Source organism: Bufo gargarizans, chromosome 3, assembly GCF_014858855.1.
Source record: "Bufo gargarizans isolate SCDJY-AF-19 chromosome 3, ASM1485885v1, whole genome shotgun sequence".
NCBI lineage: Eukaryota > Metazoa > Chordata > Amphibia > Anura > Bufonidae > Bufo > Bufo gargarizans.
In genome coordinates, this window is record NC_058082.1 from 477,076,165 (window position 1) to 477,095,529 (window position 19,365).

General features: G+C 44.1%; 1 protein-coding gene across 1 annotated transcript in view; it reads right to left on the reverse strand.

Moving 5' to 3' along the window:
* Positions 1–3,401: 3,401 nt before the first annotated feature.
* Positions 3,402–19,365, reverse strand: part of TTC19 (tetratricopeptide repeat domain 19) — a 36,963-nt gene continuing 20,999 nt past the window's right edge. The window contains exons 7-10 of the mRNA XM_044283761.1: positions 19,048–19,142; positions 14,327–14,481; positions 6,148–6,310; positions 3,402–4,277 (exon numbers count right to left, since the gene is read on the reverse strand). Of these exons, the coding sequence (XP_044139696.1) occupies positions 4,135–4,277; positions 6,148–6,310; positions 14,327–14,481; positions 19,048–19,142 (556 nt within the window). The 3' untranslated portion in view covers positions 3,402–4,134. The remainder of the gene's footprint in view (positions 4,278–6,147; positions 6,311–14,326; positions 14,482–19,047; positions 19,143–19,365) is intronic.

Genomic DNA, 19,365 nt, shown 5'->3' on the forward strand with positions numbered 1-19,365 from the left:
GAATATTGGAATTATTCCTTAAAGGGCTTGTCCAAGATAATTAAAAATCTCAAACAAGCCCCGTCATTGCCTAAAATGATAAACAAAAAAGACCAAGCACTCGACACCTAAGGGTACTTTCACACTTGCGGCAGAAAATCCAGACACAAACTGATGGCATTTGTCAGACGGATGCGGATCCATCTGACAAATGCATTGCAATACCAGATCCGTCTCTCCGGTGTCATCCGGAAAAACGGATCCGGTTATTGTTTTTTTTGTGTGCATTTTTAAAGGTCTGCGCATGTGCAGATCGAAAAGCTGGATGCGGCACTAATACACTTCAATGGAAATGAATGCCGGATGCGGCATGTGTTCAGTATTTTTGGCCGGAGATAAAACTGCAGCATGCTGCGGTATTTTCTCAGTCGAAAAAACGTAAAAGGGACTGAACTGATGCATCCTGAACGGAATGCTCTCGATTCAGAATGCATTAGGATAAAACTGATCAGTTTTTTTCCGGTATTGAGCTCCTGTGATAGTACCCTAAGTCACGGGTGTACAGTACACTGTGCTTGAACACTACCCGTATCTATTATGGTAACCAAGGTACCAGCTCAAAAACTGCAAACAACCTACAAAGAAGAAACTAGCCCAAAGCAGTACCTATAAAATATAATAAAGCTTCATTGAGAATACAAAAAAAAATTAAAAATAATTATGATATATATATATATATATTTTTTTTTTTTTTATCACATGATGCAAGGACAGGTGGCAGAAAAAGAATCCCCCAGAGACCACATAATTTACAAATGGGGGTGAATATGGAAAGGTGTGTGTATATATTATAATGTATGGTCTGGACTACACCCACTGGGATAGTACGCTGTAAACAACATAGCTACAAATAGTGCCAGGAATAAACAGTAATAACTGTGTCCAGACCATAAAAAAAAAAAAAAAAAAAATACCAATATTCAAACTCACCCATTTGCAATTGTGGTCAATGGTGTACGCGACCCAAACGCGCGTTTAAGCATTCCTTCGTCTGGGGGTAACATAATCATTGTGAATCATGCCTAATAAACCCACCAAGAGGCACCTCTTAACTTTTAAAAAAAGTATCACCTGAGTATATGCGGCAACATGAGGGACCCCCCACACACACACATCACTTCCAGGCCAAGCGTCATGCTCACATGCACGCAGTCGTGTGACAAAAAGGTCACATGACCTGGGGGCGGAGCGTATTTAAGTTACTAAAGTTTCTCACGTTCTATGCTAGGAAAATAATTTTATGTAAAAGGGAACTTGCTTTGCTTTTATAGTTTGTTTGCATGGTAATTTCAATGGTCTCTGGGAAAAAAACGGAATGTACTCCGCATGCATTCCGTTGAAAGATATAACATGTCCTATTATTGCCCACAAATCACGTTCCGTGGCTCTATTCAAGTCAATGGGTCAGCAAAAAATAAATGGAACACATACGGAATGTACTCCGTATTTCTTCCGTATCCGTTCCGTTTTTACGGAGCAATCTATTGAAAATGTTATGCCCAGCCCAATTATGCTATACAGAAAAACGGATCCATGAAAAACAGACCGCAAAACACTGAAGAAGCCATATGGTCGTGTGCAGGAGGCCTAAACCTGTTTTTTTTTTAAAAGCTAGCCCTACTCCGAATAAGGCCTCTTTCACACAAGCGTGACGGATTATGTCCGGATGCGTTCAGGGTGCGTTCAGTGAAACTCGCACCATTTTGCAAGCAAGTTCAGTCAGTTTTGTCTGCAATTGCGTTCAGTTTTTTCCACGCGAGTGCAATGCGTTTTTCAAGCGCATGATAAAAAACGGAAGGTTTACAAACAACATCTCTTAGCAACCATCAGTGAAAAACGCATCGCATCCGCACTTGCTTGTGGATGCAATGCGTTTTTCACTGAAGACCCATTCGCATCTATGGGGCCGGGGCTGCGTGAAAAACGCAGAATATAGAACATGCTGCGTTTTTCACGCAACGCAGAACTAATGAGTGGAAAAAAAGCGCTCATGTACACAGACCCATTGAAATGAATGTCAGGATTCAGTGCGGGTGCTATGCGTTCACGTCACGCATTGCACCCGCGCGGGAAAACTCGCTTGTGTGAAAGGGGCCTAATCCAGAAAACAAATTTCCATGTTGGTTCTTGTGTGGTATTTAATATTCCCCTTTTAGAGAACAATTGAGCTTTATAGTACTTGGCTGTCTACATTAGCTGTACTGTACTATAAAGCCAAAAGTATGTGGACAACTGTCCATCACACCTATAACAGCCTCCCCTCTTCTGGGAAGCTTTCCACAAGATTTTGGAGTTTGCGCTAACTCATTTACAAGGTCAGATGTTGGATGAGAAGGCCTGGCACTTTCAATACAACTCAAAGGTGTTCTGTAAAGTTGAGGTCAGGGCTCTGTACAGTCCACTTAAAGGGAACCTGTCACCGGGATTTTGTGTATAGGAGCTGAGGACATGGGTTGCTAGATGGCCGCTAGCACATCCGCAATACCCAGTCCCCATAGCTCTGTGTGCTTTTATTGTGTAAAAAAAAAAAAGATTTGATACATATGCAAATTAACATAAAAGAGTCATATCTTACTTGTGTGACCAGAGAAGAGTCCTAGGTTCGAATCCAACCAAGGACAACATCTGCATGGAGTTTGTGTGTTCGCCATGTGTTTTCTTGGGTTTCCTCCCACACTCCAATGACATAGTGATAGGGAATATAGATTGTGAGCTCCATTGGGGACAGCGAGTGATACTAATGTCTGTAAAGCGTTGCGGGATGTTTCAGCGCTATATAAGTGCAGGAAATAAATACATTTATGGACCTCACTTTATGCACTAAGGCACATCATGTTGGAACAAGAAAATGCCTTCCCCAAACTGTTCTAATAATTGTCCAAAATGTCTTTGTACCCTGTACCATTAACATTAGTCTTCACTGAAAATAAGGAGCCTACGCGAAACCCTGAAAAACAGCCCCATGCCATTATCCTGCCTGGATAGTCCATCAATATTAAACACCTGAAAAACCTTTAATAAAAATATAGGGGGTCATTTATTAAACAGAAATACGGCTAAAGTAGGCGTATTTCTGGTGCAGATTGTGGTGCAATCTGTGACGTCTCCCTGATCACACCAGGTCTAAAAAAGTGGGCGGGGAAGGGGACAGGCCCGTATTATTCATAATTTTCTAGGCATGGTTTAGGATGGAGAAAATAGTCTACATGTAAGACAGCAAAGGAAGCAGTCTTATATTTAGAAGTGGCGGTGGATCCGACAAAGTTATGAAGAGGCCAGAGCCTCTTCATAACTCCGCCAGATCCACCGCCAGTGCAGGGCCTTATTATTTTAGACGCTGGTCTTAATAAATGTGCCCCATATTGTATACACAGAAGTAAAATTTATTGTTGTGAATTATTTTTATCACACAATATATATCAAAATTATTTTTATCACACAATATATATCAAAAAAATAAATTAATAAATACCGTATTTTTCGCTTTACAAGACGCATTATTTTCTCCCAAAAGTGGGAGGGAAATGGCCGTGCGTCTTATAAAGTGAATACTAGTGAGCTCTTCCATTATGGAAGCGCTCACTAGTATGCATTAGGTGCCGGGAGTTGGGAGCGAAGCACCGCAAGCGTTTGTAGTACTCCCTAGTCTTTCTTGCTGGGGCCGGTGCTGCACTGTCCTGACCGCGTACAGCGTCAGGACCTAGTGCACGCACTATGACCTGACGCTGCACGCAGTCAGGTGACAGAGCAGTGCAGGCCGGGAAGACAGGGGAGCGTGAATTCTGCCTGAGGTGGAGAGGAGCTGCGGCGCAGGACAGGTAAGAGATGTTTTTTATTTTAATCTGATCTGAGGTCTGATGGGGGTCTCACTATGTGGTCTGACATTGTGGGCTGATCGGAGGTCTGATGGGGTTCTGACATGAAGGGCTGATGTGATGTCCTGATATTTATGGGGGTCTGATCTGAGGAAAAATATATATTTATATTCTTATAAAGCGAAAAATACGGTAAATATATTTATTAACATAAATCTCATATTTCCAAACATTGTGAACAGGTAAAATAATGGAAGAATAATTTATAACTGTGTCCAAGTCACAGGTTCTGTTCCTGATTCTTCTTCCTCCTAGTTAGTTCTGAGAGCCCTTCCCGGATGTAGTAAATGGACGCCAGATCCTTCTTTTCTTCTGCTTTCGCTAATGCCTCGTTAAAGAGCTTCTCTGCATCCACCAAGTTCTCTGTAGTGGGAGAACATTACTTAGATGTACAATTAACAACAAAAGGTATAAATGGTGCAATATAGCAGAAAAGGGTATGGCCCAATAGGCTTGGCGCCACTTATGGGAGATGCGAAGCAGTTTTTTCTCTGGATTTACTTTACATCTGCTCTTTACGGGCATAGCTATGACGAATGACCCAAGCTAGTCTGAAATCCACATTGTGTCTCATTATTAGCCTAACGCTGGGTTCACACCTGAGCGTTCTGAAAGGAGCGCTCTGTATGCGCGATTGTACCGGCGTTTACAATCGCGCATACAGAGACAAGCGAACGCCCATTGTCGCGCGTTCCCGAAAGTCTATGTACGGGAACCCGCGACAAAACGCCCCAAAGAAGCTCAAGAACTTTTTTGAGCGTAGGGCGTTTTTCAGCGCGTTCAAGCGCGCTGTAAAACGCTCAAGTGTGAACCAGGGCCATAGGGAAGCATTGGTTTTCATGTGTTGAGCGTTTTACAGCGCGTTTGAACGCGCTGTAAAACGCTCAGGTGTGAACCCAGCCTTAGGTGGCATTTATCTTTCTGCAGTACCAGCTGACCATCTATTATGTGTATAGCAGTGTCCTGACGTCACCCATAGGAGAACCGCAGTTACAGGGGGACACAGCCTCACTGGCAGAACTGATCTGGGTCCACTATCACGCAGCAGCCCACCCGTGCCAGCAGAGCACCTAATGATTACGTCATCTCTGGGCCCAACAGAGGCAATGACATTGCTGCTGCCTTTATTCACTATATAGTGCTCACCGAGCGCTATTTAGGCTGGAAAAGAGAAGACAGAAGTGGGTATAAGCTCCGATAGCTGGGCACCCTTCCTGCTAGGTGACAGTAGCAGGGACATTAAACCCAAGCCGAATATTTACAATTGTGCAGATTTAGAACCCAGGAAGAAACACTCCCCTTTACGGGCGCATGGTTGCATGCTTCATTATACAAACGGATAACATATTAAGGGAAATTTATCAAGACTGGTGTTCTCATACCCCAGTCTTGATCTCTCTGTGTTGGTGTGAGATGCGCCTAATTTATTAAGAGGCAGATGCCCTGCCGTGTGCCATAAACGGAAGACTTCAGCTATAGCTTATGCCAGTTTGGCCACACAAGGCCTCAACCTCCCACTAAGAACCTGCCCCTCCTCAACACTTTTTATTGCCACTTTGAAAAAAGCTGCAAATTATTTTACAAATATGGAGTGTGCCATAATTTGCGACTATTTTACACCACAGTAGTGCAGTAAACATTGTAGTAAATGTCCCTCATTGAACAGTCAAATGACGATTATGGTTTGGCATGCGTGCGCCAACTAAACTAATCAGTTTAAAAAGTTATTACCAACTCAAACATTTATGACATATCCACATATGGCTTAAAGGAGTTGTCCGAGATAATTCAAATCTTGGATAAGCTCCAGATTGGTCTTAAATAAAAAAATCATGTTATACTTGCCTCTTTCTTCAGCACCATTCTTGGCGCCACTGGTCCGATCCTGCAGCAGTGATGTAGGTAGACCACTGAGAACACTGATTGGCTGCAGCGGTCACTGGCCATATATACCGGCACAGTACCGCTGCTGTTTGCTAACAAGCAAAGTAGAGAACGGACTGGTGGCGTAGAGAACAACGCTGGAGTAAGAGGTAAATACAAGATATTTGATTTTAGAGCATTAGGGCTTGTTCAAGATTTTTAATGACCTCGGACAGATAGATATGGACAGATAGGCTATAAATGTCTCAACTGGGAATACCCCTTTAATCTGTGCATTAGAAGCCAACATTAAATGTGTTTTCACCAGCATCCAGTCTATACTATGAATACATTGTATAGTAACGTATACCTTGATGTAACAGGATCATTGCCATATTACCAAGTATCACATGCTGATTTGGGTGCTCAGTCTTTTCTGCTATTTCATGCGCTTGCTTTATATACGTATAAGCTTCATCAAAGCGGCCCTGAGCTTCCAGCACTGTAGCCAGGTCACTGAGTAAGTTCACAGTCTGCATGACACAGAACACATGATGAGAAGAACAGACTAGAAATAAATCATCATATTCATATGTTCCAGACAAGGATATTATATTTTTTTTTACCCTATAGAAATTACAGTACTTGTGTTAATGTCTTAGGGCTCATGCACAGAAGCGCGCCATGTTTTGCGGTCCGCAAACACGGATGCCAGCCGTTTGCGCTCCGCATTTTGCGGAACAGAACAGGCAGCCCATGATATTAATGCCTATTCTTGTCCGTTTTTAGGACATTTTATTTTTTTTTATTTTTTTGCAGGGACACGGAATGGAGCAACGGATGCGGACAGCATCCTTTGCGGCCCTATTGAAGTGAATGGGTCCGCATTAAAACCGCAAAAATTGCGGCTCGGATACGGACCCAAACAACAGTCACTTAGGCTACATTCACATCTGCGTTGTGCTGTCTGGTTTTCAGATCTGGCACAGGGTCTCAAAACTGCAGTACAACGCTTCATCATGCATTCTGTTCCGGTTTGTTGCGTTCCCATGCCAGACACAAAATCACTGCAAGCAGCGTTTTTGTGTGCGGCATTGGAAATTGAACCAAAAACCATATAGGTCAATGTGTGGTGTGAGATGCTGTTTTTTAAGACATGAAAAAAACAATCTGGCACTAAAACCAAAATGATTTATCCGGTTTAGGGTACTTTTACACTTGCGTTGTTTGATTCCGGCAGGCAGTTCCATTGCCTGAACTGACTGCCTGATCAGGCAAACTGTATACAAACGCATGTCATTTTTTCAGACTGATCAGGCATTTTTCAGACTGATCAGTCAGAAAAATGCATTGCAATACCAGATTAGGTGTCATGAATCTAATCCGGCATTCAGGCAAGTCTTCAGTTTTTTTCGCCGGAGATAAAACCGTAGCATGCTACGGTATTCTCTTTTGCCTGATCAGTCAAGACATCCTGATGCATCCTGAACGGATTACTCTTCATTCAGAATGCATGGGGAAAAAACTGATCAGTTCTTTTCCGGTATATAGTCCCTAGGACGGAACTCTATGCCGGAAAAGAAAAACGCTAGTGTGAAAGTAGCCTTATTCATTTTCAATACAATACAACCGGATCCGTTCGGATGCAGCCGGTTGTATTATTAAAACTAAACTGCTGATACCAAAATATTGGTTATCCAAGGAAACACCTAGTTTGCGAGAGTGGGTGTGCAAGGTCCAGGAGATATGCCAACTGGAAGAATTAACTAGCTGGGAATCGTTAACTCATGATAAATTCTTAATGGCCTGGAGTGGTATAAATCTATTTGTGATGAAAAAGTGTGGGAATAATTCATATACATCCTCTGCAGTGGTATTAATGTTAGGATACTATACAACCTAGGTATACACAATGGAATTAGCCAAAGATACGATCCATGGTGATTTAGTTTATGACAGGTAGAATCTGAATTATTAGATGCATATCATTGAGCCATGTACTAAGTCGAATGTAAATTCTTGCTTACGTGTGCCTATTTCTACAGTCTTTTTCTTTATCTACTTATGCATACCTTTGCATGTAACACTGTAATTGATGATTATGTGACCGGCTATGTTTATGGAGCAGTTATTGTTCTTTGTTTTTCTCATTCACTATTGTCTTAACATTTGCTGACAATTGACAAAATAAAATAAAGATTTGACAAAAAAAACGGAAGTGTTTTACTGTGGTTTTCAGATCCCATGCCAGATCTCAAAACTGGACAGCAACATCGCAGATCTGAGATTGGCCTTAAACCAATACAGGAAAATAATTACAAGCTCATATAATGGGTTGTTAGGAGATAAAACACACTAGCTCATACAGTGGGATGTGAAAGTTTGGGCAACCTTGTTAATCGCCATGATTTTCCTGTATAAATCGTTGGTTGTTACGATAAAAAATGTCAGTTAAATATATCATATAGGAGACACACACAGTGATATTTGAGAAGTGAAATCAAGTTTATTGGATTTACAGAAAGTGTGCTATAATTGTTTAAACAGAATTAGGCAGGTGCATAAATTTGGGCACTGTTGTCATTTTATTGATTCCAAAACCGTTAGAACTAATTATTGGAACTCAAATTGGCTTGGTAAGCTCAGTGACCCCTGACCTACATACCCAGGTGAATCCAATTATGAGAAAGAGTATTTAAGGGGGTCAATTGTAAGTTTCCCTCCTCTTTTAATTTTCTCTGAAGAGTAGCGAACATGGGGGTCTCAAAACAACTCTCAAATGACCTGAAGACAAAGATTGTTCACCATCATGGTTTAGGGGAAGGATACAGAAAGCTGTCTCAGAGATTTCAGCTGTTTCCACAGTTAGGAACATATTGAGGAAATGGAAGACCACAGGCTCCGGTCAAGTTAAGGCTCGAAGTGGCAGACCAAGAAAAATCTCGGATAGACAGAAGCGACGAATGGTGAGAACAGTCAGAGTCAACCCACAGACCAGCACCAAAGACCTACAACATCATCTTGCAGCAGATGGAGTCACTGTGCATCGTTCAACCATTCGGCGCACTTTACACAAGGAGATGCTGTATGTGAGAGTGATGCAGAGGAAGCCTTTTCTCCGCCCACAGCACAAAAAGTGCCGCTTGAGGTGGGCTAAAGCACATTTGGACAAGCCAGCTTCATTTTGGAATAAGGTGCTGTGGACTGATGAAACTAAAATTGAGTTATTTGGCCATAACAAGGGGTGTTATGCATGGAGGAAAACACAGCATTCCAAGAAAAACACCTGCTACCTACAGTAAAATATGGTGGTGGTTCCATCATGCTGTGGGGCTGTGTGGCCAGTGCAGGGACTGGGAATCTTGTCAAAGTTGAGGGACGCATGGATTCCACTCAGTATCAGCAGATTCTGGAGACCAATGTCCAGGAATCGGTGACAAAGCTGAAGCTGCGCCGGGGCTTGATCTTTCAACAAGACAACGACCCTAAACACTGCTCAAAATCCACTAAGGCATTTATGCAGAGGAACAAGTACAACGTTCTGGAATGGCCATCTCAGTCCCCAGACCTGAATATAATTGAAAATCTGTGGTGTGACAAAGAGAGCTGTCCATGCTCAGAAGCCATCAAACCTGAATGAACTAAAGATGTTTTGTAAAGAGGAATGGTCCAAAATACCTTCAACCAGAATCCAGACTCTCATTGGAATCTACAGGAAGCGTTTAGAGGCTGTAATTTCTGCAAAAGGAGGATCTACTAAATATTGATTTCATTTCTTTTTTTTGTGGTGCCCAAATTTATGCACCTGCCTAATTTTGTTTAAAGGGAACCTGTCACCGGGATTTTGGGTATAGAGCTTAGGACATGGGTTGCTAGATGGCCGCTAGCACATCCGCAATACCCAGTCCCCATAGCTCTGTGTGCTTTTATTGTGTAAAAAAAACGATTTGAAACATATGCAAATTACCCAGAGATGAGTCCTGTATGTGAGATGAGTTATGGACAGGACTCATCTCAGGTTAATTTGCATATGTATCAAATCGTTTTTTTTACACAATAAAAGCACACAGAGCTATGGGGACTGGGTATTGCGGATGTGCTAGTGGCCATCTAGCAACCCATGTCCTCAACTCTATACACAAAATCCAGGTGACAGGTTCCCTTTAAACAATTATAGCACACTTTCTGTAAATCCAATAAACTTCATTTCACTTCTCAAATATCACTGTGTGTGTCTCCTATATGATATATTTCACTGACATTTTTTATCGTAACAACCAACGATTTATACAGGAAAATCATGTCGATTAACAAGGTTGCCCAAACTTTCGCATCCCACTGTATTTATTAATGTGGTCTTAAAACTAGGCAAGGTAAGCAGAAGATGTGCCAAATTTATCACAGTGATTCACGCAAGATCTGCTGCATCTTGCAAGACATGTTAGATACTGTTTTTCTTACACCATCTCTTGGTTATATCTCCCCCACAAAGTTTACAGTGACCCAGGCACCCGTTTTAAAAGAGTCTATGTAGGTCTCCACTATTCTCTTGAAGTTCCACTCATAAGATTCTATACCTTGCTTGCATTAAACTGGCGCGGAGCATTACAAGGAAAGCCCTGTCCAATCCCAATGAAGCTGACCAGTTCAGGGACTGACAGACAGGCATAACCTTGTTATGCCCCTACCAAAAGTCCTTTAGGTCTCATGCACATGGCCTTGTCCGTATTGCAGTCCGCAAACCACAGATCCGTAAAATATGGACACCTTCCCTGTGCAATCTGCATTTTTATCACTCCCATTACTAGAAATTACTATTCTTGTCCACAATACGGACAACCAGTATTAGTTGGTTGCAGGATGTTATACAGCCCCTTATGTCAGTGGTACTTTATGATCAACATTATCTGATCTCTGGAGGCAATATTAATACATGCTTTAACAGAAAAGTATTCACAGACTAATACAGTCTCAAGTAAGTGATGAGGGTAAAGCCCCCTATTCCAGTAGGGAATGGTGTATTATCTGCCTTATCTCCCACTCTCTAATTATGAGATGACTCTGCTGACCCTGCCACAGTCTACAGCAGAGCTAAAAAGTAAACTACAAAACAAAAAGGCAAGGAATGTGGGCCTGATGTGTGCTCCAGTAAATATTTTATTTATTTTATACTAGCTGAAGTATATTTAATATATTTCATTTAATGTTTGTGTGTCATTAAAAGATATCAACACTATCCACTATAACAATGACCTCCACTGCCCCCACCCCTTAACACTGAACCCCCCCCCCAAAAGCCCAGTCCCTCAAAATTGGACCTCCACAGCAGCCCACCCCCTTAACTTTGACCTTTACAGCAGCCTTCCCCTTTAGCAGCGAGTTTCACAGCACGCCACCCCCTTGACAGTGACCTTCACAGGGGCTGCCCCCTTAACAGTGGCCTTTACACTGACCTCCATAGCAGACCATCCCCTTAACTGTGACCTCCACAGCAGACCGCCCCTAGGGTGGCCAGAGGTCCAGTTTTAGGCAGGACAGTCCAGCTTTCAGACTCTCTATCCTCCATCTGGCGCAGGGCTTGGACGGACACAAGGATGTCCTTTTAAACAGCTCACTCTCAGACAGCAGCACTGTACTGTCTGAGTGTGAGCTGCAGGGAGAAAGTCACGCTCCCTCTACCTCTGCAGCTGACAGAAGTAGATTTTTAACTTAATTTTTTCAATCCGTGTTGCCTGAGCGGGAGGGGGCGTGGCCTAACTGGATCGGGGCGTGGCTCAGCATGACCTCGAAGTTGAATTTTAACTTCATTTTTTAAATCCCTGTCGGGTGAGGAGTGGGAGGGGGCGTGGCCTAACTGGATTGGGGACGTGTCCTTTTGAACAGCTCACTCTAAGACAGCAGCACTGTACTGTCTGAGTGTGATCTGCAGGGAGAAAGTCACTCTTCCTCCACCTCTGCAGCTGACAGAAGTAGATTTTTTACTTCATTTTTTCAACCCCTGTCAGCTGAGGAGTGGGAGAAGGGCGTGTCTTAACCAGATCAGGGGCGTAGCTTAGCGGGAACTTTAAGTTGATTTTTACCTTCATTTTTTCAATCTCTGTCGGCTGAGGAGTGGGATGGGCGTGGCCTAACCGGATCAGGGGCATGACTTAGCGGGACCTGGGGGCGGGGTTTCAAGTTCGTCTTTTGAGGGTGGACACATTCTAGAAGGGGGAGTGTCTGGGCTCCTTCCTGCAAGAGTGACGCCCCTCTGGGCACCTTACTGGCTCATTTGCATACCAAATAAACTGGATTTTCAGAGGATAAAAATATCTATTGCTGGAACAAAGGCACATCTGGAAATAAGGTACTAAGTGCTGTTAGGCAATGGCTTTACTTCAATAGCTATACTTCAATAGTGATTATCCTGGTGACAGATTTCCTTTAAAGCTCTCCTACAGCAATGAAGAAAAATGGCATGGGTTGTTATGGAAACCTGGAGTAAAGCTGTGTCTGTGCAGGCCTGTGAGCTTCTATTGGCTGATAAGCGTCATGTGACCAAGCTTCTATTGGCTAATGCATTTTTTGGGAATATCTGAGACCTGGTCTAAAACCTTCCCGGACACCTGATGTACCTGTGTGCCAAATTTCGTGATTGTAAATGCGACGGTGCGGATTCCTTTAGCGGGGACACACACACACACACACACACATACACTCAGCTTTATATATTAGACAGATATTCACATTAAGAAAAATCACTGAAATTAGAAAGAAACAAACCCATAGTAGCTAAAGCCCCAGGTCACTTCTCAAGATCTTCTCTTGTAATGTACCATATACAGATACAAAAAGCTATGTATGCATAGTTCACATTCAGTTTCGGCATATTCACACTCACATATCGAAATACGGCTGAAATACAGGGATAAATATAGACACACAATATGACATATTTGTCTTTATCTGGCTTCATATGTTAGAATTAATATCAACATAAAGATACATACAGAGTAAATAACTGAATTAGGGCTCTTTCACACCTGCGTTCTTTTCTTCCGGCATAGAGTTCCGTTGTCGGGGCTCTATGCCGGAAGAATCCTGATCAGTTTTATCCTAATGCATTCTGAATGGAGAGAAATCCGTTCAGGATGCATCAGGATGTCTTCAGTTCCGAACCGGAACGTTTTTTGGCCGGAGAAAATACCGCAGCATGCTGCGCTTTTTGCTCCGGCCAAAAATCCTGAACACTTGCCGCAAGGCCGGATCCGGAATTAATGCCCATTGAAAGGCATTAATCCGGATCCGGCCTTAAGCTAAACGTCGTTTCGGCGCATTACCGGATCCGACGTTTAGCTTTTTCTGAATGGTTACCGTGGCTGCCAGGACGCTAAAGTCCTGTTGTCCGTGCGGCTCCCGGGGCGCTTCAGAGTGACGTCAGGGCGCCCCACGCGCATGGATGACGTGATCGAATGGATACATCATCCATGCGCATGGGGCGCTCTGACGTCATTCTGGAGCGCCCCGGGAGCCACACGGACGGTAAGTATACTGCTCCCCCGCTCTCCACTACTACTATGGCAACCAGGACTTTAATAGCGTCCTGGGTGCCATAGTAACACTGAACGCATTTTGAAGACTGATCCGTCTTCAAATGCTTTCAGTTCACTTGCGTTTTTCCGGATCCGGCGTGTAATTCCGGCAAATGGAGTACACGACGGATCCGGACAACGCAAGTGTGAAAGAGGCCTTAACTAAAATTAACGCCTCAGTCATGTGGCGGATTTTGAGCATGAATTTTCATAAAGAAAATCTGCACAGATTCCAACTCCCAGTGTTGTCAATGAGATCCACACTGCTGTTCATACGGCTGTGGATAATTTTGCATGGATTTCCAAACTGCACCAAGAAAGGAAACTGGCGGGCATCCACACACGGATTAATGCCACTGAATTGGGCTAAAACCTTGGGTGGATCCACAGCATGCAAAAAGAATAACTGCAGCAGTCACCTGAGGATCAGCCCCTGATTTTTGCTGCAGTTTTAGTTGAAATTTTTTCTGGTAGAAAAAACCACCATGTGAACATACTTAAAGGGGTTGTCCGGGCTCAGAGCTGAACCCGGACATCCCTCCATTTTCACCCCGGCAGCCCCCCTGACATGAGCATCGGAGCAGTTCAGGGCGCAGGGCAAAGCCATTTTGTTTTAGATCCAGTGATGTACCGGGGCTCTCCATGGGGCTGCCAGGAACCCCGGTGACGTCACCGGCACTGATGGGCGGGATTTAGCACTGCGCTAGCCAGTAAAACGGCTAGGGCAGCACTAAAGCCCACCCATCAGAGCCGGTGACGTCACCGAACACACTGCTGGGCGGAAGTTTCCGCCGGGCAGTGTGTTATTGAAAACAAAAAAGCCAGTGTCCTGTGCGATTTAGCGCAGGGCAAGGGAGCGCATCACAGCATGAGATGCTCCGATGCTAGCCTCAGGGGGGCTGCCGGGGTGAAAATAAGGGTATGTCCGGGTTCAGCTCTGAACCCGGACAACCCCTTTAACAGTGATTTTGGATTCACCTGTGGGTGCAGCTCTCCTTGTTCCTCTTTGCAGATCTGTAGAGCTCTCTCATACATGGTTTGGGCATGCAAGATCTGTGAGTTGGCTACTAGGTAACGTGCATAAGAATCCAGACTCAAGCCCAGAAGAAGCCGCGTGTTTGTCTTTTCTTCTGCTGTACAAGGAAATAAGATTATAATTTAATCAATTCTGGATTTATTAGAAAACCTAAAAGGGTCATGGAAAACCAAAGGGATAACACAAGTACTACATACTTCATACTATTCATAGTAAATGGTCAATAAGCCGGTCATGGGCCTAACGATCTTATAACAGCTGCCTCAATGCATGGGCAGGTTGGGTCTGCCACAGCAGTAATGTATGCCTATGGTATGAAAGTAATGCGTTCTGGGAGATGCACCTGAGGGGTTGTACTGATTAAAAAACCAACATGAAGCACACCAGTCCACAAGTTCTGTGCGGTATTGCAGATCTGCCCTATTCACTTCAATGGAGGTGAACAGCAATACTTGACACAACCCATAGACAGGTGTGGTGCTGTTCCTAGAGGAAAGCAGCCATGTTTTTCTAATACTGTATAACCCCAATATAGCAAAAGAAGTATGATCAACTACTGCCCCAAGTAAACATATGTTCATCGGGGCAGTTATGATCTGTGGAGCGATGCCACTTTACCAACAGGGGAAAATACTAAAATGTTCATTTGACCTGGGGCCAGTCCTACTGCTAGCAGTCAACTTAAAGTGAGTGTCCACCCTTGCACTTAAATAGGGTCAACCCTCAGTGATAATGAATTTCTTAATATAGCTTTATAGCTGGAGATCCATTCTGGTACAGAGATCCAAGTCTTCATCAAAGACATACATTTAAGGCCGGGTTTACATCAAGTTTTTCCCATCCGTTTAACGTATACAAAAAAAGATATATGTTAAACGTCAGCCTCAGATAGATGCTAGGGAGTGGCATCCATTCACCATAGAGTTCCATTGTAAAAACAAAAACAAAAACTTTTTTTTACCAGACTGTGCAGGATACAAGTGTGCTGCGTTTTTGTATCCTTTTTTCTAGTGCATACATAAAACAGAGGCTTAAAACGTGATGTGAACCCACCCTAAAACATGATCTGTTGGCTGTCTGCAGCCACCACTAGAGGGATCTCTGGAGCTAACTCTATACTGTTAGAGTGGAGGTCCCCAACCGTTTGTACTTTGTGAGCTTCATTCAACTTTTAGTGATGGCCGGGGGCAGACATAATTCAAAAATAGAGGAGAGAATGTGGAGAAACAAAAATACCACAACATTGGAAACATTTGCTGCTAAGTATTTTAGTGTGGAATGTGACAGTAGTATTATACCATCGAGAATGGTACTATTTGCTTTAGGATAGGTCTGCAATAATGTCCATTGCAATTAAATATGGCCATAACCCAGGACTCCCATGGCGAGCCACACAGTAGGGACTTGAGCCATAAGTAGTTCCAAAGTCACTTTTTAGGAACCATTACATTGATATGCGTCGCATATTGCAAATTGGACACATTTCACGGTAAGATTCATGGCAGAAAACCAAGGCTTGCACTCTGATTTCTGCCACATATGGGCAGTTTGAAGTGAGAGGGCATTCAGCATCGTACCTGCCGAGTAGAAGAGCACAGCGGCTGACGTCACTGCATCAGGCCTGCTGGGTTGAGCCGGATGTGCTCTGTTCATAGGGAGAATGGGCAAGATGAATATTTATTTACACCTCAGGGCCTTCCTCACAGGTGGGCATGGAGAGAACTACTGTGTGGGGCACTAAGAGGGTATTCTACTACATAGGGACACTAAGGGGGCAATCTACTGTGAAGGGGCACTAAGGAGGGAGCATAACTATTGTTTGGAGACACTAAAGGGGCAATCTACTGTGTGTGGGCACTAAAGGGGCATAAGTACTGAGTGGGTGGGGGGGTTCTATGGCAAGTGTGGGCAGTCTTGACTAGTTGTGAGTGAAGAGGGGGGGGGGGGGGGGGATGTTGCTTGGAGGTGCCAGTCCCATTCTAGTTACGCCCCTGCTTAGCCTTATACATTTAACTCAATACTAAACTGAATGCAGTAAGCTGCTTAGCTCCCCTCCACTGGTGGCTACTAGTATCCAGCATGTTTTTTGTGTCTATGAAGCTCTGCATCAGAAAAACGAAGCTGCAAAGAATTTTTGATCTAAGAAAACATGATAAAAGGTGGAAATTCACATGCCAGCTACTAAAATACATATAATTATAGAGAGGTAACAAACTAGATTTTTGTACTTACCGTCAAATCTGTTTCTCTTCCGTTCATTAAGGGGGGGGGGGGGGGGGGAAGGGGGGACAGTCTTGACCTTGGGTTTAGCTACTGCCACTAGGAGGCGACACTAAGCAAAAAAAAAGTGTTAGCTCCTCCTCTCAGCTATATCCCTCCTGCAGAAACTGAGCTAATCAGTTTGTACAAAAGCAGTAGGAGCAGTCAGGAGACGCCAACAGCAAATAATAAAAAGGAAGAAAACCGGGGATGGGTCATCCTGAAGAACCAGAAGGAACCATCTAGGAGAACCAGTAATGTACATACAGGGTGGGAGCTGTGTCCCCCAATGAACGGAAGAGAAACAGATTTTACGGCAAGTACAAAAATTTTGTTTTCTCATCCATATCATTGGGGGACACAGTCTTGACCTTGGGACGTTCCAGAGCAGTCCCCGGAGTAGGTCAAAAACGAAGAAGCCATCCTGACAATCCAAGGACCGCTTTCTGCAAAACCCTACGCCCCAGAGAAGTGTCAGAAGATGCAATGGTGTACACTCTGTAAAACTTGGAAAAGTGTGCCCAGACGACCAGGCAGCCGCCCTGCATCCCTGAAGGGCCGAAGCCCCATGATGTACTGCCCAACCATTGCCCGAGCAAAATGAGCAGTAACCCGGAAGGGTGGAGCCCGTCCACTGATACGGTATGCTTCCACAATAACCAAACAAATCCATTGGGAAATAGAAACTTTGGAGACAGCCAGCCTTCGTCTCGGTCCCTCCGGAATGACGAATAATGAATCCGTCCGTCAGAAAGAGGAACGTCTGAAATAGATAGATGCAAATCCAAACCAGATGGAGATGCCCGCTGATGATGTAGGGTGACCGACAGGCAAGAGCCTCTAGATCCGACACCCTACAGATGGAAAAGCCACCAAAAAGGCCACCTTGCAGGACAGGAAGCAAAGGGATACCTGCTGCAAAGGCTCAAACTGAGAGGACTGCAGAGCGCTCTGCACCAGATTAAGGTCCCAAGGATTCAACGGAAGCCGGTAAGGGGGCGCAGCGTGCACCTTTTCCCCTCTGCAGAAAGGTCTGAACCGCAGAAAGCGAAGCCAAATTCCGCTGAAAAAGGATGATGTCTAGATATCAAGGGCCAAAGAACTGCAGATGTGACAAAACTTGCCCCCATGGGGGAGGAAGTAGGGATAAGAAATTCTGCCTACAGAATGGCATGGGAACTATGTTCAGACAGACCAAATAGCTCCAAGGGTTAATAATATATAAACTTTTTTTTATTTTTATATACAGCTCAATTCTAACCAAGCAGACCTAAGGGAATTGCACCCACATCCATCTGTACTAATAACCAGCACTGCAAGCCTCAGCAGAGAGCCCAGAAGCACTTTCCTCAGAACAGTAGTACTGAGGCAAGGAAGGGGTTAAGCAGAAGGCAGGGGCGGAGCTTATTGGAGAGAAAATACTACACGAGGTTGGACTCTCATCAACAGCACATCCTGCTTAGCTTCCAAATGCACATGCAGGTTAATAACCAGATTACTAGGGCATTTCTCTTAGGAAACAACCTAACAACACACTGAGCCATTATAGAAAGTCTGGGAATAAGCAGAAGTCTCGCCCCCCCCTTCCCAGGGAAGAGACACCTGCCAAAACTGAGGCCTCAGGTGGAGCTTAGTAGGCCTCAATGGGGGATATTCACATGAAAAAACCTGGAGCTGGGGACGGGGAGGAGGAGGAGGAATGGGGGCCTTGGGGACTGAGAGAATACTCACCCGTCTGGTGTTTTCTGGCTCCAGCTGGGTCACCAGCTTCGGTATGTTACCCCTTGGTGAGGGTAGCTACACCGGTAACAGAGGAGACTTTGGCTGAGACCAGACCTGGTGACCCGAAAGCTGGCGGGAGACAGAGGTTTTTACAGAAACCTCTGGTCCTCCTTGCCTTCTGGAGACTGGGAACGAGCAGCAGGCTTGGGGACCCCATGGACTCCCGTCTCGTGGGAACGCAGGCCGCTTGGAGACTGCCCTCAGCCCAGCTAAAGGAAAGAAAAAGAGAAAAATGTTAAAGAATGAAAAGAAAAAATTCAGCAGACCTGCAAAGAAGGGAGGTCTACCTCCTACAGACACTAAGCTAAAACTGATCAGCTCAGTGTCTGCAGGAGGGGTATAGCTCAGAGGAGGAGCCAACACTTTTTTTTTGCTTAGTGTCACTTCCTAGTGGCAGTATCTATACCCAAGGTCAGGACTGTGTCCCCCTAATGAACGGAAGAGAAACATGATACGGATGAGAAAGGAACTTTCTTTCCTGGTGATACCAAAATAAATAAAAATAGCAAGTCTACAATAAATCTGTAAAATAATTTAGTCTATTCTCTATAACTACTGGTTGTAGCACTGAACACAATCTTGTAATACAAGCAGGTTCATATGTAAAATAAATTCCTCTCACCTGTCAGGATCTCCTCAGGCAAATCTTTTTCCCTCTCAATCTTTTCATTCAGGTTTATGATGCAGAACTGGAATCCTTCTAGCGCCAAATCTTTCCTATGGGAGATAATGCAATCTGTGAGATTTAATGTAAAGTGGACCTGTCAGAGAGGTCATCTGGGGTAGAGGAGTCTACTGTTCATCATACAGTCAGTGTCTGCACCTACAGACATCAGGGAACAGTGGGATCTGCTGTGTGATTTCCATGGATGGGGATGCTGCTGTTGGCTAACAGAGGATGGGTCCACCCTTTTTTACCTTTATCATTGTTCAGACACAC